General features: G+C 40.2%; 1 protein-coding gene across 1 annotated transcript; it reads left to right on the top strand.

Moving 5' to 3' along the window:
* Positions 1 to 10,285: 10,285 nt before the first annotated feature.
* LOC148969470 (uncharacterized) lies at positions 10,286 to 24,421 on the top strand. Its single transcript, XM_089126238.1, is given in 10 exon segments — positions 10,286 to 10,489; positions 11,680 to 11,813; positions 15,317 to 15,324; positions 15,365 to 15,386; positions 17,349 to 17,386; positions 20,771 to 20,836; positions 20,938 to 21,040; positions 21,120 to 21,165; positions 22,446 to 22,570; positions 23,754 to 24,421. Coding segments are annotated over 10 exon segments (861 nt in total). The 3' UTR covers positions 23,869 to 24,421.
* The last annotated feature ends 130 nt before the right edge of the window (positions 24,422 to 24,551 follow it).

Raw genomic sequence — 24,551 nt, 5'->3', positions numbered from 1 at the left:
TTCAAAAACCACACAAAAAAGGGGCAACTGGATGTGGACAATTCCTGATGAAAATGAGCTGAGTTTTCAGTGTGCTGTTCTGCTGTTGGTGGTTTCTAGGGATTGACAGGAGGTCGTGAGGACCTTGCTTTGCTTTTAAGGTGTTTCGAGTGTTTTTATTCATGATGCCATGCAGTTCCAGGGTGTTCTGGGTGTATGGCAGGGCTGACTGCACATAGTGTGTCTGGGTTTGTTCACATCACTAACACTCGGAGTCATATTAAATTAGCGATGCTTGAGAAAACGTTACAATTAAAGTCTGGTTTTAGGTTTTTAAGCAGCAGTCAGGTTTTGCATGAAAACACAAGCCAAACGGGAGTGTATCAATTCACAGGGGCTTGAGAGATTGTGAGTGGGAGTAAGGCAGACAGAGACAGAGAGAGAGAGAGAGAGGAGGAGTGATTGAGACACGCTGGACGCTGTGAGATTGGAGTGGGGGGTTTGGTGAAGGGTTGAGACCAGAGGCCTGGGATAATTACTCCAGGAGATCCTGCGATCCATCATTCCCTCCATCTCTGGGATTAAGCTCACAACACCTTGTTTCCCTCCAGGCTGGAGTTGTATTTAACACGGAAGAGCTTTAGACGTTGTGGATTATGGGCTTCTTAATTAAGTGCAATGTTAGTTCATGAATCACTGCAGTGATGCAACAGAGCCGGGCGATGGCCTAAGGGCTCAGGGGAATCTTTAACTCAGAGCTATCGAGAGTGTTTGTTTGTTCGTTTTCTAAATTCTTATTTTAAAGTATATATGTAATATGTGAAATTAAGTTAAGGCCATGTTTACACAAAGCCGGGTATTTAGAGAAACGAATCCCCCCGCCCCCCCCCCATCCGTTTTCAAAAATAACCAGCCCGTTCTCATCCCAAGGCGTCATATACAATGCTTTTCCCAAAGCGTAGACAACAAACGCACATGGCACCCTTTAGCATCAATATGAGACTCAGATATATATGGGGCAGATGGCGCCTCCTAGTGGTCTAACCCTAACCCTACCCCAGACCTAAACCTACCCATACTCTGTGCATGTTATATTGACGCTAAAGGGTGCCATGTGCGTTGGATGTCTACGCTTTGGCAAAAGCATCGTATATGACGCCTTGGGATGAGAATGCGATAGTACACACAACCCGCATAAATACGCCGTGAGCGCCATCATAACTATGCCAAACCTATGGGCGGCAGTGTAGCGAGAAGGATAAAGCCAAGCAAGCCAATCAGAATCCTCGGAATCGATAAGAGAGAACCTAAAACGCCATTTCTCCCAGTTGACACGACAACACTCAACCCGCGTTTTCCGAAATCTCCACTTTGGATGGAGTTTTATCATAACTATGATAAAATAACTATCATAACTATGTCAAACCTATGGGCGGCAGTGTAGCGAGAAGGATAAAGCCAATCAAGCCAATCAGAATCCTCAGAATCGACAAGAGAGAACCTGAAACGCCATTTCTCCCAGTTGACACGACAACACACAACCCGCGTTTTCCGAAATCTCCACTTTGGCTGGAGTTTTTAGAGATAATCGTTTTCTGTGATAAAAAATGGGTTTTCGTGTAAATGAGAGGCCAAACCGCAGGGAAATATCTGCGTCTTCCCTTTGTGTAAACGGGGCATAAACATCATGAAATGCTCTGTCATGACTCAGGCTGATAGGTCCTTAACTCAATCTGCTTGTAATCACATCATTCTCTATAGGCCACAGCTGATTGGTTCCTGCTGTATCAGTAGCCAATGAACATGCTGCTAAACCTTCAAATACTGGTCAGCACTTTCAGAAGCCCTCCACCTTCCCCAGCTCCACCTGTATAGGTCTGCTATATGGTTAATTCATGTTTGTATAGCAGCAGCAGTGTGTCTTACGCCTGGAACACACCAAGCCGACGACAACGAATTAGCGCTTATGAAAGCCGACTGTGCTGTCGCCTCTCGTCGGGGTAAAAACCTCGATTTGCACCAAGCGTGCCGCACAAGCCCGCAAAAGTGAAGCCAAAATGTCTCGATCGCCCCCCTGTGACCGGACCTAGTATAGCTCATAACCCCCGCCTCCCCATTTAATTCAATGGGACGCGAGACCAACTAAACAATTAAATTACACTTCACACATCCTTTTTCCAAAGATAGTTTCTGTCATTTACTGTAGTTTCTATAACGTTGATGTAATTTCAAGTGTTCGTTTTTAAAATAAGTTTGTTTTTAGTTAGTTATGTGATAATCATGATGTTAGAGCGCCGTTATTTTATCGACAGCTGTGATTAGGGTTGGGTATCGAGAATCGAGTATCGATTGGAACTGAGACAAACTTTTCGTTTTTCCCGGAATCGTTCAAAAGTTAAAATTTCGATTCCTAGTTTCGATATTCACAGTCCGCCGAGCGGAAGAAGTAACCGCTGAACAACACCAACGAAGAAGCGTCTACCGGATGTGTTGGCATAACCACGCGAGTCGAACATGAGTACCTTACGTCGGCGATCCAAAGTGTGGCTTCACTTTTCTAAAAATAACGAAATCTCGGCAAAATAAAAATTTTTTACAGAAGGAGTATTTCCTTCAGAAAGGATTATTTCCTTCAGAAAGACCGTTGGTTAGCAAGGTTAGCTAAACTTTTTTGACCCTGCCTCTTAAAAGAATCGGAATCGAGAATCGTTAGGAACCGGAGTCGAAACAAGGAATCGCAATCGGAATCAGAATCGTTCAAATTCAAACGATACCCAACCCTAGCTGTGATTGACAGGTTCTCTGTGCGAGGTTGTCACTGAAGCACCAGCGGACTTTTTTTAATAATGTTGATTATGTGTTAGTAGTTGTATTTACCTTATTTTAACGAGGTTCTGCAATCAGCAGACATCATTGGAGAAGAACGAAGCAGACAGAGGACACTTAAGAAAAGTGCGGGGAGTGCTTGCATTTGATTCAGTGAGAATGAGGGCGCGGCCTTGATTTCGCGGCTTTACTTCCTGCTCACGACTGCGCATGACTGGTCCCGAAACACGCAAGTGCGCAGACTCAAGTTCCAAGATGTCAGCGTCATATCGAGACACTGGCGGCTTCAGTTCTCTCTGATGGAAAAGAGTGAAGGGGCGTCGTCCATCTTTTTTTACAGTCTATAGTTTGCACTTGAGAACTACAGGCGACTGTCAGCTAGAATGTGCGTTCTGCGCCTGCGTGTAAATGAGCCAACTGTCTATTTCTGTAGATATATTAGTCTATATTCGCCATTCAAAAAGGAAAACTGACGCTGCCAGCTACAGATACACATAGGCTACCGTAAACAAAGCAGCGCGTGCTTACCGTTTTGAATATCAATCCTGCTAAGCGCTTTCTTTATTGCACTCCACTCATGTTAAAGGGTTAGTTCACCCAAAAATGAAAATTAAGTCATTAATTACTCACCCCCATGCTGTACCAACCCCGTAAGACCTTCGTTCATCTTCGGAACACAAATGAAGATATTTTTGATTAAATTTGAGAGCTGTATAACTACCACATTGGCTCCTAAGGGACTGCCTCTTGACGGCCCAGAAAGTCAATGAAGAAAATGTTTAAATATCCCAAGTGACTACCGTGGCTCAACTATATGTTTATCAAGCGACGCGAATACTTTTTGTGCGAAAAAACAAACAAAAATAACGAGTTTATTCGACTATTTCTTTTCTTCCTTGTAGGCCAGAAACGAGACTTCCTTAGATTTCCACGACGCATGCGCGAGAATTGCGATCTGCTTACACCAGCTTACACTACTTCAGATCGCAATTCTCGCGCATGCGTCGTGGAAATCTAAGGAAGTCTCGTTTCTGGCCTACAAGGAAGAAAAGAAATAGTCGAATAAACTCGTTATTTTTGTTTGTTTTTTCGCACAAAAAGTATTCGCGTCGCTTGATAAACATATAGTTGAGCCACGGTAGTCACTTGGGATATTTAAACATTAACTTCTTCATTGACTTTTTGTGCCGTCAAGAGGCAGTCCCTTATGAGCCAATGTGGTAGTTATACAGCTCTCAAATTTAATCAAAAATATCTTCATTTGTGTTCCGAAGACGAACGAAGGTCTTACGGGGTTGGTACAGCATGGGGGTGAGTAATTAATGACTTAATTTTCATTTTTGGGTGAACTAACCCTTTAATATTGAAAAATTCACCAAGGAACACTCAGGTAAGATGATGTAACATAAGAACAGGCTTCTATCTTTACCGTTAGACAAGCTTTACCGGCTAAACAAAGCCGACATGGACCAATTTCAGCCAACAACACGGAACCGTGCGGAACACACCGAGAAGACTTACCCCCAATTTCCACCAACTGCGGAACGGCTGTGGATCCGTTCAGGAACGGTGGCGGAGTCAATAGAGCGCCGAAGTGATGGCGTCACTTTGTAGGACAACTCGGAAGTTAGCATCGCATGGGTTCCCTCAATCGAAAAGCTATGCATTTTCCTCATAGTCTTTTGGAAAATTGCAAAAAACAAGATGTGTGTTTAACAAAGAGTTGTGACCCTTACACGTTTTGTCAATCAAGATAATCTTTACAAGTTAATCCAAAATGTATACATTTTGAAGCCTATATAAAGTTTTTAAAAAACACAAGCAGACACAATAACTTTAAAAACCACAACACAAGCAGGTTATAACTGGTGTGTTTTACGTCATAGATCAAAACAGGAAAATATTTAGAGGCGTTGTTCACCACAGACCTTATTTCAGGCGATTTAGCAAAAACTCATTCAAAAATCCCATAGACTTTAGAGCGAGGGAACCAGGAGTGCTAAAATGCTAACTCACTTCCGCGTTTTGGCCTACAGAGTGACGTCATAACTTCAGCACTCTATAGGTTTCCATTAAAGTCAATGTGTGCATTTTCACTGACTTTATGCTCTAGTACTAGGTAAAAAATTTCAGATTTATGCCGGATTTTTTTTTCTTTTTGACGCATTTTCCCATTCATTTCAATGTGGGGTCATATTGACCCCGAAGACCAGAAGTGTAAAAAATTTTTTTACATACCTTCAGAACAACCGAATCAAGCCTAGTTTTTTTGTGTGTAGATAGATAATTTATGAAAAGTCACAAAATCTTATTCCACTGAGATGAAGGGTACCTCGTTTTTCTTAAGTAAAAGTCGATTGGGGTCGTATAGACCCCATGACCCGATTGAGGGTTAAGCTTTCAATCCTCGAGACAAGTAACGTCCCCTTCAGATTCCAGGTGGACATGCAGCTCTCACGCACGGAAAGCTCTGTAATCTCAACTTCTTCAGTTGACACAGTTTGAAGCCCAGTGTAAACGTCACGTCTGTCAGCATATTTGACTGTGAATCCTGTACAAACTGCTTTCTCAAAGACTGTAAATCCTCCACACATATATTTCCCAAGGATTTTTTAATACCTTAATAAATACGCATTTTAAAGGGGTCCTGCTGTATTATGCTTTTTTATATGTTCACCTTTCTTTAGTGTGTAATGTTGCCATTTTAGCATGAAGTCTTCTCTATATCAGTGTCAGTGTTTCTGAACTCCTGAAACGCCTCCATTGTAGTCTTGAGTTTCTTCCGGGAACGAACACGTCACAATATTCCTCATTTCAATAATTAATGAGCAGAATAAAGGGGCGGGGCCTGGTTGAGTTGGTTAGTAGTGTGTTGAAAATGTGCTATTTATTTATTTATGCATGTGGGTTTCCTAACACACCGAGTCGATGTCTGGTTGATTTCTAACTACCTTTGAGTCGATGAAGCTCATCTGTCATTAACGCTCTGTGTGAGTTTGCAGGTCACAGAATCTCACCTCATCCTCACGATCCCAAACCGGATCGATTCGTCAGCCGCTCCCCTTCCCTGCAGCTCAGACGGAGTTCATTAGAGCTGTTAGCAACCCAAATCTCAGCAGATTGTGAGAATCAAACACTTGTCAAACACAACAACACCGAACACGCTTCTTCAAACCAAATCTAGTGCTGTCAACAACCTGTAAAAAAAGGTTTACTGATAACCACCGAGGGATCTTTCTGCGGCTTTTTGCACTCGAGTCTCTTCTATTCCTGGAGACAATCACTCGGTCAGTCCCGGCTGTTTCCATCTTGTCAATAAAGTCGCCTCACCGGTCTCTTTGTCTAAGCCTAATATCCACTTACCTCGAGGCAGCACGGATCTCAAGAGAACATCTCCTCAGGGGGAAACAAGTCAGCGGGAGCTATGAAATTCACAACTTCTATCACTTGAAGCATACAGCATGTCATAACCAGCGCACACAGAGTGCTGACACCACATTTGGTGATTTTAAACTCAACAGCATGTCTAGAAAGGACATTTTCACTGAGCAAGAAAGAGAACAAACACGAAGGCCAAATGTGTCTCTACAAATGGAGTAATCATCATTTATGAAGCGTGCAAGTGAGAACGGATGTGTTTGGGATAGCATACTAACACAGTATTTGTACTATTCTGCATACTGTGCACAGTAGGCAACTTTTCTGTATGCAATAAATGCTCAAATAGCCAACATATACAGCACTGTGCATTGATGATATCAGACAATGCAAAGTGAATGTGAATGAGATTAAAAATGTAAAAACAATCATTTCCCAGATGATAACTGGATGACGACACTCGAATAAAACATAAAACGTGCAATACAATGGCTTCATGTGACAAAAATGCATTTATCATGTCGCATTGCTCATAGTATTTCTCGTCCTGCATTGTAGTTAGCGGAGTACTTCATCTAGGGTGTTTTCGGTGGGTGCATGTGTCTGTATGCAGTACATACCGTAGCGGTTTGTCATCCAGAAATGTAACACTGCCATCTAGAGTTTGGTCTGAAATGTGATTGGAGATCGGGATCGTGTTTCTGTGGGGTGTAAATGAGAACGTGTCCTGTTGAATATCTGCTGGGCTGCCCTTGGCACCTCTGCTGTGGTTTATACAGCCGGAGAGATGAATTTATAGTGCCAGGAGCTCAGGTCACGGAGACTTGCCTCGGCAGCTCTGCACATGAGATGGAAAGAGAAAAGAGAGTAGGAGTTGCTAGTCACTTTTCCTCTGCATTTTTGTAAAGAAAGAAATGATTACTAGGCTAAATCTGTCAGTGTAAACCTGAGAATCAATTTCCATGCTAATATTTAAGCAATCATGTCCTGTGTTTTCGATCAGCTGTTTAGAATCAGACCTAAATGACAGAATCATGACTGAATCACTAGTTAAACGGGTTTGAAGGGATAGTTCACCCTCACCCTCATTTTTCAAAATATCTTCTGTTGTGTTCAGCAGAAGAAAGAAATCCATACAGGTTTGGAACAACATGAGGTGAGTAAATGATGACAGAATTTTGATTTTTGGATGAACTGTCCCTTTAAGAGAACACAGGAGTGAATTTTAAAGCTTCTACAATGAATCCTGATGATTTATAATTCCGAATTTTTCACTTGTCTTCTTGAAAACAAAACATTTTTCTTGGCAATATTATTTTAATTAAAAAAACAACCTTTAATATTGAGTAGCATTTTACATACTGTACAGTAGCGCTTAGGCCATTTTTGTTTATTTTGGCTCCGCCAATGAAAATAGTTTCAAACACACAATAGAATGAATCAGTGTTTGTGAACGATTCAATCATTCAATGACTCATAAAAGCAGGCAGTGCATTCTTCAACGAATCAATGTTGTTGAGTGAGTCGGTTAAGTTAAAGGTCCTTGTGATCCCATAGTTAGTGTGTAATGTTGTTGTTAGAGTATAAATAATATCTGTAAAATTATAAAGCTCAAAGTTCAATGCCAAGCGAGATATTTTATTTAGCTGAAGTAGCCTACATCGAACGGCCCGTTTGGACATCATCCCTCTACTTCCTTCTTTAATGACGTCAGTAGAACAGTTTTTTGACTAACGTCCGCCCACAGGAATGCTCCCTCAACTTCACACTTCTTATAACTTACTGTGTTTACTCAACTCTTACGTAAAACTGACGCTTCATCTTTTGTGTGATGTACAATAGACTTTCTTAAACTGATCAGTATATGTTTGATCATCATTCGGACCTGGTCCGAAACAGCAGACTATTAATAAATAATGGATACATACAAGAAGATGACAAATACGTTATAATAACCGTAATTAAACTACTAAACTATACCTGTTCCATCTCTATACAGCACTCTGACACTGTAGGCATTATTGTCCGACTCGAAATGAACACCGTTAGTTTCTGATGTTATCATCATTCCGTCTGTGATATGAAATTGTCCTGAGAGACTGAGCGCGAGCTCGTGAAGCTCCGCCCCCTGTGCTGGCAGCAGCAGCAGCTTATTTGCATTTAAAGGGCACACACTAAAACAGCGTGTTTTTCTGAGCCCCCAAAAATGACAATTTAAACATGCTGTAAAAAATGATCTGTTGGGTATTTTGTGCTGAAACTTCACATACACATTCTGGGGACATCAGAGACTTATTTTACATCTTATGAAAAGGGGCATAATACGGGACCTTTAATAGTTTGTTCCACTTGAAGCAGCACTGCACTGACCGATCAGTGTATGACATCAAAGTACAGCGAGAACAATATAGAAAATACACAGTTTTAAAGCTAGGGTATACGATTTCAAAGATTGTTCATTATTAATATCCTCGTTTAGATGCTGGTTATGGTTATATAGTACAATCCTAACAATATGAATAGAAAAAAGAAATAAGAAAAAAAGAAATTATTTTATGGTGTGATGTGTTACATGGCTTTTTATCAGTTTGACAACTTGCTCATGCTGCCGGTCGGCATTGGAATGTTAGCCGTTTAGCATCGCCTATCACGGGTCAAAGTAATTATATTTCTTGTTCGAGGTTTCTGTTCGAGCCGATCGGAATTTGAACAAGATACGCTGCGTGCTGCAATAACAATTACTGAAAACCTTAGCAATACTAGTATTGTAATGGTGGTGAGGAGTTTAGAACATTTCATGTGTTGCTAATCTTGCGTTGACATGAACTCAAACATGACATACGTCAGGGATCAGGTATAGCACAGAGGGGAGGGGGGTGTGTGTGGAGGGGCGGGATGAGTTTTTTAAAAATTCCCTACCGTCTCGACCGATTTTTAACATCTTATACCATAGCTTTAAATGACAAACACTCAGATGAACATGGAGAACATTATATCATAATATTGCTTGCTGGGCTGTTAATGTAGAGTGCTGAAGTAATGACGTCACTCTGTAGGCCAAAACGCAAACGTGAGTTAGCATTTTAGCACTTCCGGTTCCCTCGCCCTAAAGTCTATGGCATTTTTGAATGGATTTTTGCTAAATCACCTGAAATAATGTCTGTGGTGAACAAAGCCTCTAAATATTGAATGGAGACAAATGGGAACTCAGGCGGGGAGTTAACCGAACCAAAGCCAACAAGACTCAAACTGAACATTACAGAATATATACTATGTTTCAGCTTCGATGTCATAACACACTCAAACACACACTCGAACACACCTAATGATTCAATGACTCGCTTATAAACAAAGCCACTTGTTTCTTCCCTGAGAGAATCAATGTGATTCATTCAGGTGTGATTTGAAAGAATCGGTTGTGGAACGGTTCAGTGACACACATCTTTTGGCGCTTTTCGTTTCGGCACGGTTAGGCTCAGGGCGGCACGGTTTGGCTCGCTACGCTTTTCCACTGTGTGGAACGGCTCGGCACAGCACAGCTCGGTTTGCTTTTCCACTGGAGTTAGTACCGCTTCAAAGTGCGTGGAAATATAGTTTATCCGCTCCTCGGCAACCAACGAGAGGAACGTCTGCACTTCGTCCACTGATCACGATTCAGCCATTTCTTTTTTGGAAGTTTTCTTTCTTTTATTTATTTTTCAAGCAAGTCAAGCAAGTAGTTTTAAAACTGGTGCTACAGCAGTGGCTGTTACTAGCTATTTAAATCTAGCAAGTTTGATGTCTTGCAAATACAATGACGCTGGTAGTGATGATTCTGTCTGACTGACCAATCAGTGATCTGCACAGTGTGTTCACATCACATTTTAGTATCAGTACAGTAGCTTGGAACCTCAACAGAGGTGGTACCATTTAAAGCGAGCCGAAGCGAGCCGTACCATACCGTACCACGCAGTGGAAAAGTGCCACAAGTGAGCCAAAGCGAGCCGTACTGTACCATGCAGTGGAAAAGCACCAAAGTGTGCCGTACCAAAGCGTGCCGTACTGTACTATGCAGTGGAAAAGCGCCACAAGTGAGCCGTACCGAACCGTGCCGTACCGCACCATGCAGTGGAAAAGCACCAAAGTGTGCCGTACTGAACCGAGCCGTACTGCACCATGTAGTGGAAAAGCGCCACAAGTGAGCCAAAGCGAGCCGTACCACACCATGCAGTGGAAAAGCGCCACAAGCGTGCCGTACCAAACCGAGCCGTATCGTACCATGCAGTGGAAAAGCGCCAAAGTGTGCCGTACCAAACCGAGCCATACCGTACCATGCAGTGGAAAAGCGCCACAATTAAGCCGTACTGAACCGTGCCGTACCGCACCATGCAGTAGAAAAGCGCCAAAGCGTGCCGTACTGACCCGTGCCGTACCGCACCATGCAGTAGAAAAGCGCCAAAGCGTGCCATACTGAACCGTGCCGTACCGTACCATGCAGTAGAAAAGTGCCAAAGCGTGCCATACTGAACCAAGCCATACCGCACCATGCAGTGGAAAAGCACCAAAGCGTGCCGTACTGAACCGAGCCGTACTGCACCATGCAGTGGAAAAGCGCCACAAGTGAGCCAAAGCGAGCTGTACCGCACCATGCAGTGGAAAAGCGCCACAAGCGTGCCGTACCGAACCGAGCCGTACCGTACCATGCAGTGGAAAAGCGCCACAATTAAGCCGTACTGAACCGTGCCGTACCGCACCATGCAGTAGAAAAGCGCCAAAGCGTGCCGTACTGAACCGTGCCATACCGTACCATGCAGTAGAAAAGTGCCAAAGCGTGCCGTACTGAACCGTGCCGTACTGCACCATGCAGTGGAAAAGCACCACTTGTTGCCACCTACCGGCCAGTGCAACGGTCAGAAAGAGATTAAAGGGTTAGTTCACCCAAAAATGAAAATGAAGTCATTAATTACTCACCCCCATGCTGTTCCAACCCCGTAAGACCTTCGTTCGTCTTCGGAACACAAATGAAGATATTTTTGATTAAATTTGAGAGCTGTATAACTACCACATTGGCTCCTAAGGGACTGCCTCTTGACGGCCCAGAAAGTCAATGAAGAAAATGTTTAAATATCCCAAGTGACTACCGTGGCTCAACTATATGTTTATCAAGCGACGCGAATACTTTTTGTGCGAAAAAACAAACAAATATAACGAGTTTATTCGACTATTTCTTTTCTTCCTTGTAGGCCAGAACGAGACTTCCTTAGATTTCCACGACGCATGCGCGAGATTTGCGATCTGAAGTAGTGTAAGCTGGTGTAAGCAGATCGCAAATCTCGCGCATGCGTCGTGGAAATCTAAGGAAGTCTCGTTCTGGCCTACAAGGAAGAAAAGAAATAGTCGAATAAACTCGTTATATTTGTTTGTTTTTTCGCACAAAAAGTATTCGCGTCGCTTGATAAACATATAGTTGAGCCACGGTAGTCACTTGGGATATTTAAACATTTTCTTCATTGACTTTCTGGGCCGTCAAGAGGCAGTCCCTTAGGAGCCAATGTGGTAGTTATACAGCTCTCAAATTTAATCAAAAATATCTTCATTTGTGTTCCGAAGACGAACGAAGGTCTTACGGGGTTGGTACAGCATGGGGGTGAGTAATTAATGACTTAATTTTCATTTTTGGGTGAACTAACCCTTTAAGAGAAATAATGAAGCATCTGGCATTAACCAGAGCATATTTCTGAGTTCTTCACAGAGGAAATGGCCATTAGATAAGCTGCAAGTTTCTGTGGCTGTGGATTGAGTGGGAGCTGCTGGTTTTAAATGGGCATGAAATCTCTGCTCTTTTTATAGTGCAATGGAAGCGAGACAGATGGACAGTGATTGGCGTTTCTTTATCTTGCAATCACTCTTCCGTCTCTAAGCGTGTCACAACAAGCACAACAAAATTGAAAAATGAACAGGAGTGCAGGACGGATTTGCTGCTCCGTAACCGTTTCCTCCAGAGCTGCATGTTCAGCAGTGTGAGGGGTTTGACAGCAGCTCTTACTGTCATATGAATCTCGCAAGAGAGAAATACTTTTCCAAGCTACTTCTGTTCCTGCTTTCAGATTTGAGGTGGATTCAGCAGGGTGAGAGATGAAGATGATGGTTGAATAATTCCTGGCTATATAACAAACCACTGGCCGAAATCTTCTAAACATACTGATTCCTTCGGTACTGAAGAAACATTCACTAAATGTCTTCAGGAGCATTCATTTAAAACTATATTATTGTAGGGTGGTAGGGTTGAGCTTATTGACAGTTGTATGGCCAATTGAATTTGTGCATAATTGACTTGATTTGTGCATAATATAATAACCTTCCCAAAGCACCTTTTCCAAAATGAGCCAATGAATAGTTTCAGCTATAAAAAAGATCTGTGTTAGTCTAATTGCTCTGGTGTTGTTCCTGATAATCTGTATTAGCAGTAAAACATTTGAGAGGCTCAACTTCACCCCCTGGTGTTTAAGAGAGGATTCATTTACCAAAGCACTAGAACAGTTAGTGTTTAATGAGTGTTATTTAAAAAATAATAATCTTAAAAGGTTAAAAAAGGCTTTTGTGAAAAGTATGTATTTTCTTATCCATTATTTTATAAAATGTATTGTACATATGGTTTCACATGTGCTCCATTCGAAAAGTTTGGGGTCTGTGATATCTTAAATAAATCAATACTTTTAAAAAGTGGCAGTAAAGACTTACAAGACTTACAAAAGATTTCTATTTCAAATTTGGAAAACATTTACATTTATTCATTTAGCTGACACTTTTATCCAAAGTGACCAAGCGTGGCATGGTTTTTGGTGGCAGAAAGGCCGGTCTGAGTATTTCACAATCTGCTCAGTTACTGGGATTTTCACACACAATCATTTCTAGGGTTTACAAAGAATGGTGTGAAAAGGGAAAAACATCCAGTATGGGGCAGTCCTGTGGGAGAAAATGCCTTGTTGATGCGAGAGGTCAGAGGAGAATGGGCCGACTGATTCAAGCTGATAGAAGAGCAACTTTGACTGAAATAACCACTCGTTACAACCGAGGTATGCAGCAAAGCATTTGTGAAGCCACAACACACACAACCTTGAGGCGGATGGGCTACAACAGCAGAAGACCCCACCGGGTACCACTCATCTCCACTACAAATAGGGAAAAGAGGCTATAATTAGCCAGAGCTCACCAAAATTGGACAGTTGAAGACTGTAAAAATGTTGCCTGGTCTGATGAGTCTCGATTTCTGTTGAGACATTCAGATGGTAGAGTCAGAATTTGGCGTAAACAGAATGAGAACATGGATCCATCATGCCTTGTTCCCACTGTGCAGGCTGGTGGTGGTGGTGGTGTAATGGTGTGGGGATGTTTTCTTGGCACACTTTAGCCCCCTTAGTGCCAATTGGGCATCGTTTAAATGCCACGGCCTACCTGAGCAATGTTTCTGACCATGTCCATCCCTTTATGGCCACCATGTCCCCATCCTCTGATGGCTACTTCCAGCAGGATAATGCACCATGTCACAAAGCTCCAATCATTTCTAATTGGTTTCTTGAACATGAAAATGAGTTGACTGTACTAAAATGGAGCTTCCAATAGAGTGGAACAGGAGCTTCGTGCCCTGGATGTGCATCCCACAAATCTCCATCAACTGTAAGATGCTATCCTATCAATATGGGCCAACATTTCTAAAGAATGCTTTCAGCACCTTGTTGAATCAATGTCACATAGAATTAAGGCGAAAGGGGGTCAAACACAGTATAAGTATGGGGTTCCTAATAATCCTTTCATGTTATACATGTATCATATTTTTCTAATTTACTTTAGAGAATATTTCTCAGGGTGGGTTTATTTTTCATAATCAGCTTCTATGAAAAACATCCACCATTATATCTCAGCAAAATAAGATACAGTTCACTGAACACATGTTGACCATGTGTGACCCAAACCTAATTAATCATGTCCAATAATTCTTTGAATCAATGGACTCAGTGGACCAATTAGAGAGAGGGGGTCCACACAAAGCCTTATCAATGGAACGGATTAAACTGATCTGTCCTGATCCGACACCAGACCCATGTACTGTTGAAAGCACTTCATTTGAAGCTGATGATACTGAAGGCCTGGCATTTCTCCCTCAGATTCAAGGCTGATGATGTCATCATTCTGTTAACCGACCTGTTTTTCTCCGTTCCCCGAGCCGTCTCTCCAGCGGCCTCATCTTACCCTCTCTTCCCAACAATCCCGCTCACCGCCAGCCCTCTTCCCTCTCATTAGCCCCTGACAGCCCTGATCTACAGTACGTCTGTGTTCCGTCGATCAGCTCGTGTAAAGTCCACTATTCTTAGGTTATAGTTCAGGTTTGTTATCCGCCGTACTATAACCGCAGTTAAATTGGCAATGACCTCCTGAGCAGCGGTGGCTTCTGTTCCCCGAGGCTCCTGCAGTAATGGCCAATGGAGACGTTTTTTCCATGAGGGGGCAGCGATGCAGCCGGTCCAGACGGATTCAGGCCAGCTCATGGTTTGATGATGGATGGGTTTAGTCAGAGACTGTGCAGAAACATTTTTCCCCAAACACCTTTGGAAGACATTTGCTTTGGGACACTCCTGACAGGAAAGATGGTTCTTCTTCTCGAGCAATTTCTATTATTTACACTGTAACTGTATGTAGATATGATTCGTTTTTTTTTTTGTTGTTGTTGTTTTTCATTGCAAAATGTGGTCCAGCTCTTTATATAAAGTTGGATATAGAAGTATGTAACTATCTATATACATTCAGTACACTCACATAAAGCAATGAATATATAATCTTAACTACTTGCTTTTTTTATTGCCCAGATCTTCTGAATGCAAATATAATATATAAACATAAAAGGGATAGTTCACCCACACAAATGAAAATTATTCCATAATTTACCACCCTCAAGCCATCCTAGCAGTATATGACTGTCTTCTTTCAGCCAAACAAAGAGTTATGTAAAAAATATCCTGGCTCTTCCAAGCTTTATAGTGGGAGTGAATAGTACCTTGTTTTTTGAAGCCAAAAAAGGCTCCAGAGGGGCTTAAAGGGATAGTTCACTTTGAAATTCATTTTTGATATGTTTTAGCTTACCTCAAGGGCATCCAAGATGTAGGTGTCTTTGTTTCCACAGTATTTTCAATTTTGATATTTTTAGGTCAAACCGTTCTTGTCTGTCAGTCATATAATGGAGGTCTATGGTCACCACCTCAAAGAGCATGCACAGAGAAGTCCAAATTAAACATGATTTAATGACTCGTAAATGTAAGTACACATTGATGGCCTAAGACACGAAACGAGCGGTTTGTGTGAGAAAACGAACAGTATTTATATCGTTTTTACCTCTTGTAACCACAGTAACACAGTCTCATCCCAAAAAGTCATATAACTGACGTTTTGGGACGTATTTTGACCATACGTCAATATCAGCCTTTTTAGGGCCCCCTTAAACGTCGGTCGATGGCGATCCCGGGCCGTCATACAACTGACGCTTTACCTTTAACGTCAGTTAGGTGACGGGTTAGGTTTAGGGTTAAGTTTAGGTCTGGGGTAGAGTTAGGATCCCATAACCTCATCTACCGACGTTTAAGGGGGCCCTAAAAAGGCGAATATTGACGTATGGTCAAAAGACGTCCCAAAACGTCAGTTATATGACGTCTTGGGGTGAGACCGGGTTGACCACAGCCACGTCCAAGCGATCTGAGGGCGCGCGCGCTTCGGTCTGCGCAAGCGCCTGAAGTGATCTCTTGCGTGTGTACGTCACTCATTGTTTACACAGAAATTTCGGAAGTGTTACCATTATTTCAAAATGTTTAATGTTTCATGTTTAATGATGTGTGTTTCGTGACATACACGCGCGAGAGATCACTTCCAGCACTTGCACAGACCGAAGCGTCCCGCACTCTCAGATCACTTGGACGTGGCTGTGGTTATAAGAGGTGAAAACGATTTAAATACTGTTCGCTTTCTCACACAAACCGCTCGTTTCGTGTCTTAGGCCATCAATGTGTACTTACATTTACGAGTCATTAAATCATGTTTAATTTCGACTTCTCAGTGCATGCTCTTTGAGGTGGTGACCATAGACCTGCATTATATGACTGATATGACGGTTTGACCTAAAAATATCAAAATTGAAACTACTGTGGAAACAAAGACACCTACATCTCGGATGACCTTGAGGTAAGATAAACAAGATATTTTACAATGTATATTGTGAAAAGCAATATGATTTGCTTTTCCATTTGCCAATCCATTTTCTATCTATAGTCAATTCACTGTTATAGTCCTTGACTGTAGTGTCATAAATTAAACTAAATAAACAAATAAAAAATAATCGAGTCTCCTAATTAAAATGTGTATTGTGAAAAACGATATACAAATTAGCAAAGTACTACAAATAACAATAAAAGTGTATTTTTTATGTTGTGACAGGTCATCCATTTATATCCATTTTCTATCTATAGTCAAGTCAGTATAATATAATAGTAATCGAGTCTCTTAATTAATATGAGGTCATAAAGATGAGTATATTGTAGTTATAAAAGAAAAGCTGTAGTCATATTAAATATAATATAAAAGCAAGTGTCATGCATTGTAAAGAAAGATACAGTTTTCAAGTAAAACACGTTTTCCTCAAATCTTCGTATCTAATAAAATGCTAATAGCACGTGTTTTAGTTTTTGGGTCCAGTCTACTTGTTAGCCATGTATCTTAGATCTCAGTTTGATCAGTAATGATTCATGCGACATCTCACATCTCACAGTCAGTTGATTTACCAGTATTCCCGTTAAATTAGCGCGAGTCCATGCGTAAATCCCAGCACAGCCGACAGGTCATTCCGACTGTTCCCGTGCCAGACGTCAGCAGGGAATCTGGGAACTGTCAGTGTGAGTTTTTGTGTTTTTGGGTGCTGGGACGTCTCATATTGTGTGAGTGTGTAGGTCTGGCAAGACCCTCTTCACTGCCCTCTGTGGCAGCGTCATGTTTTATTGGACCGTAATGAAATTCCCACGCATCATAAACCCTGAGCTACGGCCTACATGAGTCCTGCGGTAAGGAGGAGATGCCCTGCGGCTTGTCTATTCCACTTTACGGCTCGTACAGATATCTGGGTTCAGACCTGACGCTTCATCTCAGAGCTTTTTAATGGTGAAGATATCAGCCTCTCTGAAGAGATGTCCTCAATACACACGCCGCAAGGGTTTACCGCTTCCACAAAATTCCAACTGACATTATAAGTGTTTCCTGAGGCAAGAGTCATTATTAATATTGCTCAGTTGTTATTAGTGATGTGTGTGTGGGTGTATGTATTCGCAAATGAAACCCAAACCCTCGCAATCTTCCTCAAAATCCACACTTTCGTCTCACAATGTCGCTCAAAAGTACGCATCGAATGCGCATCTACCAAAAAGGGGGCGTTGGTAAGCACCTAGAACCTGAAACCTAAGGCATTGTCCCAAAAAGCACATTTATTGTGGACTTACCATGGCAATATTTTATTTAGAACACCTTAGAACGTGCATAGCAACACCCTGGCAACCACCCACAACACCCTAACCGCATAACAGTCCCATATGCATCTGCATCATCTGTGACCTTTATCTCTGTGTGTCATCCTGGTGTTTACTGAGAAGTGTTTTACTCCTGTGTATTTACACACAGACTCACAAATCCTCACTGCACGTCAGGCTGGCTCAACACACACACATCTCTCACCCAGACGACTGTCCGACAAATCCCAGCAGGCAGATGCCCAGAATATCAGAGCAGAGTTTTGTCATGCTTACAGAGTGACTGTACGCTCCGAGATTACACACACACACACACACACACACACGAACGACAAAATGACAGCGCTTATCAAACACACTCCCTCGTCGCTGGGCGATTACGGGTATATTGATTTTTTAGCACAGACAAAAGTTCCCGTAATGATGAATGTGTCTACAGCACAATTACTGGCTTTCTTTTACCATATAAAGCCATGGAGCAAAGAGAGAATGTGGATGTGTCACGGTCAATAATAATCTGGATGAGATTTTATGGATTAAAAAATCAAATAGGCTTTTATTATGTAAGAAAAAAAATAAGGAAATTTCAAAAGCCATTTTTTTTATTTGGATATCTACTGTATATACACTGAATTTATGGAGGAAAAGGTGTCTCACAAATACTCTTTCTTACAGATGACCTCTGTCTCTATGACAATATATTATAGTCATTTTCATTTAATATGTATGAACACTGACAAAGGTCAAGAGGTCAAATCAGCAAGGCTGATATCCAAATCTACAGTGTTTTCAATGTAAATTTAACAAAGTTAATGACTTAAATGTCCCATTACAAACATTTACTAACTAGACAAAAGTTATTGGTTATGTCCACCACAGCCATAACATAAAAAGTCAAATTCAATGGTAAAATATTAAGGAGCCCCTAAATGGACGTGGTGAAGAAAAAATATTTGGCAATGCTTTTGCATTCTCTCGCAAAGAACGCATTAGCCAGAGAACGCAAACACTATTTCCACCTCCCATCTCATATGTTTTTCTTCAGCATGTCCCTTTAGGGGCTCCTTATTCTGTGAGTTTCACTTGAAAAGTATTCACTTTTTCGATCCTGTATATCTTAACTGCCATGCTAAATAAATGACTTTTTTTTACTAAATATAACATACAGGAGAAGCAAGTGAACAGTAATTGATCACTGCAATATCATCACAGTGATTTCTCATTGACATGCATTAAAGGCTTCATCACAAGTATTGCTGGCGTACATTGAAGAAGGAGCATACATAAATCGGGTGCATGTTCATCCATACACATTTATCAAACCCATGACTTCACGAGCTAAGCCACAAGACCGCGAGAAACACTTTTGACCCACAATGGTACATTTTCTTCACAGCTTTACACTACTGTAAAAATGATCGTGATTTTAACAGTAAAAGATTGTAAAAATGCTACAGTGCAAAACTGTTAATTGACCTTTCCTTCTATACAGTAAATGTAATTTTACTGTAACATACCGTTAAATTTACAGTTTTTGAAAGTGAAAAAGAACAACTCATTGTATAATTTACAGAGAAAACACCGTAAATTGACATTCCCACAATTCCCTGCATGACACTTGAAGCAACCAGATACTTTTTTGTGTGCAAAAACACAAATAATGACTTTATTTCAACTATTAATTTCCTTCTCACTTGGCCTCGAGTCAGGTTACTAGTTTAACAGCGTACGATCTGTTGTTGTACGTCACACGCATCACACACATGACCAGCGTTGGCCAATTAATAGTGAGCCTACGTGTGACGTAGCTCTACGAAATTACACTAGTTTAATAGGGTATGATCTGTTGTTGTACGTCACACGCATCACACACATGACCAGCGTCGGCCAATAGTGAGCCTACGTGTGACGTAGCTCTACGCAATTAGACTAGTTTAACTGACTAGAGGCGCAAAGACAAGGAAATGAATAGTTGAAATAAAGATGTTATTTATGTTTGTTTTTGCGCACAAAAATTATTCTCGTCGCTTGATAAAGTTAAGATTGAGCCACTGTAGTCATTTGGACTATTTTAACAATGTCTTTAATAACTTAAAATAGCCGGCAAGTTTCAATCCCTCAAGAAGCCTATGGACTACACTCTAAAAAATGCTGGGTTGTTTTAACCCAATTTTGGGTCAAATATGGACAAACCCGAAATGTTGGGTTAAAAATGTAATGTAAAAATTTAACCCAATGGCTGGGTTAGTCCATATTTGACCCAAAGTTGGGTTAAAACAACCCAGCATTTTTTAGAGTGTAGTATGGAGTGATCCAGCTCTCAGATTTCATCCAAAATATCTTTGTAAAAAAAATATCTTTGTAAAAATATCTAAATATCTCGTGTTCCAAAGATGAATGAAGGTCTTACAGGTTTGGAACAACATGAGAGTGAGTACGGACAGAATTTTCATTTTTGGGTGAACTATCCCTTTAATATTAAGTTTCTTGTGGAAGAGCTGCATGTGATGAGCTTTGATATCATCACTGCTGTGATTGTTGGTTGTCAGTGTATTACAATGGTATAAAACAGATATTAAAGGGATACTTGGAAATAGGCTCCAGAGTTAAACAGTTGGGTTTTAGCGTTTTCAAATGTATTCAGTCGATTTTTTTATATTTAGAAGAATATCAGTAACCAGACAGTTTCTGGTCTCATTGACTTCCATAGTATATATTTTTTCTACTATGGAAGTCAATGAGACCAGAAACTGGTTACTGATATTCTTCTAAATATCAGAAAGTCGGCTGAATTGATTTGAAAACGGTAAAACTCAACTATTTAACTTTGGGGGAGTGGTAAAATGAGCCTATTTCCAAAAAAAGTGCATGGAGTATCCCTTTAATACTTCAATATGTCAGATAATGAAATACGGTTTATTTCTGTAAATTTTAAGTTAAGTCTGTAAAACCTTGCTACCGTATTTTATACGGTAAATTTCTGGCAACCACAGCTGCCGGTATTTTACCGTAAATTTAACAGATTTTTTTACAGTGCTGACTGAGGAGAGCGACACATGATGGGACTGGCCTGCTTTCCTCTAAACCCTGTAAGTCCACAAGTGCCGTTTGGTGTGGTAAGTTACAGACTCCAATGGGAACGGCGGCATTCCTCTTGGCTTAAACACACCAATACTGTAGGTCAGAGATCCATTTGTCTTTTGTGTTTTTGCTCCAGAAATAAACGATGATGAGATTGCAGGGAAGAGAAAGGGAGGGAAACTGCCATATCACCCAGCAGATGTCCCGTTCCTGAGCGCCACACGCCAGACAGATCTTCTGTGAGTCGTCCTTCAGTTTGTTTGTCCTGCTTTCTTTCTTTCTGAAATTTCTCAGCATTCTGATATTTTCTCTTCACAGAAAGTGCAGGACTGGAGCTTGTTGATGGTCAACACCTGCATAAAAGGTACTTGGGGAACACTTTACAATACGGGTGCACTAATAAGCATTAATTCATGCTTAACTAATGCCACAGATAATACTGAATTAATGTGTAACTAATAGTTATTTAAGCTATTCATTAATGATTACCACATTAGGAACTAATTAAGAGTCTGTAAGGTTAATGTATGAATTGTTATTAATTAAATGTGTAATTGTGTATTCATTCCATAATAACTCATTTTTTCTAACTAATAGTGTTAATTAATATGTTAATTACCAGAATGAGCCAAAGCCTTATTTCAACTTCCAAATAATATGACAGGTACACTAATATGCATTAATACATGATTAATTACTTTATTGTGAGTGTAAATTCATAGAGTGAATTACTACAATTACTAAATGACTAGTTAACAATGATGTGCCCCAACAAGTAAAGTCATAACATAATGATCCCTTTGCAAATCATTAGCTAATGATTAATTAAGGAAGTTGAAGTGCATAGCTTTGACTAATTGTGGTAATTAACACATTAATTTACACTATTAGTTAATAAAATATGTTATTAAGGAATTAATACACAATGACACATTGAATTAATAGCAATTCATGTATTGCTTAATCTATTAATCATATAGACTCTTTATTAGTTGCTGATGCAGTAATCATTAATTAATGGTTTAGTTCTTCATGAGTTATACATTAACTCATGTTTATCTGTCCATTAGTGCATTAAGTATGAATTAATGCATATTAGTGCACCCGTATTGTAAAATGTTACCGGTACTTGCTTTATTTTGTTGCCTGCAAGTCATTTCAGGATGATCATATGTAATTTCAGGGCTGGCAAAGTTAAGAATCACATAGGAAGTGTATTTCTAATTGTGAATGTGTTCCTAGTTAATGTAGTGTGCATGCATACTGATGAAGATTAGCCTAAAAAAAGCTTTAATTGTGTTGCAATACTGCTAAAAAGTCAAACACGCAGTTTCTGAACTTGTAATCAACTTCCCAGAAGAGGCAGAAGCGAGATTGTGCTGCATGTGCATTTTAGTCACACGTGAAATGTCTTATGTATCTTGATTATGGATTACGTGTCATGTGCAGTTGCATTGTTTGCTCTTAGTTTGCTTGGAATACAATTATTCCCTGTAAAAAATGGTTTGTCCATGTATAATAGGGATCTACAGTTATTGCATGCTCCAATGAAAAATTGTGATTTGTTTTTCTTCGGGAGGAATACCAGAAACACTGATGCACAGCTATCCGTCACCTTGAAATATTCTGGTTTCATTGTTTCAGATGATTAATCTGGCACGTCTTCATGATAAATATGGGCTGAAGATGTTTTGGGAAGAGAAGATTGAAAGCCACGTTGAGAGGATGGGAAATGAGGACTCAAGAATGAACAAAAGCGCGTTATCCAAGTGCGTACGTCTATCACGCTCTTTTCAGACGATTGCTGTGCTATAGAATAACTTTCTCCAATGTGTTGCTTTCCTTTCTGTCCCTTTTCGGGGGTTATTTCTGGGCCGGTAATTGCAGACAGATTAGGTCGAGTAAATCAAAACGGAAAGATCGTTTTGATAAAGGACCACCAGTCACAAAATCAAACTTGCAGGGATGGACTTAATGGGAGAAAACTGAAGAAACTCAAAATTGTTTTTTCCGACCTAGTTTTGGATCCATAAACAGCATCTTGCTTTTGGAAATGAAAAGCATCCCAATGACATCATGGGTAATTCCAGGCAAGCTTCTCTTGCTTGTTTTTGCTGCCCTCTAGTGTTTCCTCACTGTCTCTTCAGAAAGGTCAGGGTGGATTAGCACGTAACATGGGTACAAATCTCCCGGCTTTGGACCTCGTTCAAATCAATATGAATGACAGCTGTGAGGCTTTCAGGGTGTGTAACGAATACATAGATAAATGCAAATTCAAAGGTTTATTAAAAAATGAACTAAACTTGGATCAAACACCTATTAAATTTCAATTAAACAGTTAAAATGATCCCCCAGTTAATTTGAATCAATGACCAATATCACTGCCATACATGTTCTTCAAATGTATACATTGTATATAAATATATATATTATAGCCTAAATATGTGTGTATACACTGTAAAAATGAATATGCTTTATCTAATCAACAGAATTGTGGCAACAGATTACAAGCAATAATATTGTTATTAAAATTAACAAATTAAAATTAAGTAATAATCAAATTATTACTTAAAAGTTAACCATTTAAAATGAGTAAAGTTTAAACCAAAAATTTTTACAAAAATATCTCACTAACAGACTCTTTATTTTATATTGCCAACATTGAAGACACCTGATGTTAACAAGCAGAATCACTGAAGGAGAAAACCGTAAGTTGAAAACAAACACGATCACCATAATGGTGACTTACAACAAGTTTTACTCATTTTAAATGGTTAACTTTTAAGGAATTCATTTGATTAATTATTACTCAATTCTAATTTGTTAAATTTAATTAATAATATTGCTTGTAATCTGTTGCCACACTTTTTTTTGATTAGATAAAGTATAAAGTCTATGTAAAAATACAGCAGTCAAACGCTTGTATCATTACGACTCGATGTTTTCCTTCAGGTTACGTGAAGAGTGGGTCCAGCGGCTTCAGTTCCGGAACCAACATGTGATCGAGACCATGAGAGAGGAACAAATAAGAAGAGCTCAGAGGGTTCAAGGGATTTTAAGAGTTTAGACGTCAGCATGAAAACAAAAGCACTTCTCTAATGCACTTCCTGACATTATACACTCTCAGAGGAAAAAGGTACACAAGCTGTCACTGGATAAAAAGGTTCTACCTTGAGGTACTAAGATGCCCTCTTTAGGTACAAAGATGTCATTTTTAAAAGGGTACTGCCCTGGTGACAGCTTTTGTACCTGTTTTCCTGAGAGTGTATATCAGTAAGTCATAGTCTGTTTCTTTAACTTAACTAAATAGTTTTTTGATGTAGCCTTTTAAGAGAGAAAGATGCAGACATACACCATTAAACTAAATGTGATCTTGCCTTCCAGCATTCATCTTTCATATAAGGCTCATTGGGTTACATGGAATACGTTCTTGTTTTTATTAAAATTGAAATATCATCCTTTCACTGTGTAGTTTTTTGACGCTTACTGAAAAAGAGCATATGCATAATTTATCATGGTCCCTTGCTTTCTGTTCAACTATGTTATAACATTTCCATCTTTAAAAATAAGTTTGCTCTGTTTGACAAATGAGACATGATGTCAGTTGTCAGTTTTTCTTGTGTCAAGACTTATATTGGTCTTGTCAAACTCAGTTTAATTACACTCACATTTAGGCGTGTGCAGATGTAAAAAGAGATAGAAAATAAAGATAACCTTTTCCATTTTCACTTTCGTTTCGTTTGCATTTAC

This window comes from Pimephales promelas, chromosome 23 (genome assembly GCF_988280905.1).
Source record: "Pimephales promelas chromosome 23, fPimPro1.hap1.1, whole genome shotgun sequence".
NCBI lineage: Eukaryota > Metazoa > Chordata > Actinopteri > Cypriniformes > Leuciscidae > Pimephales > Pimephales promelas.
This window is presented reverse-complemented; position numbering and strand designations above follow the sequence as displayed.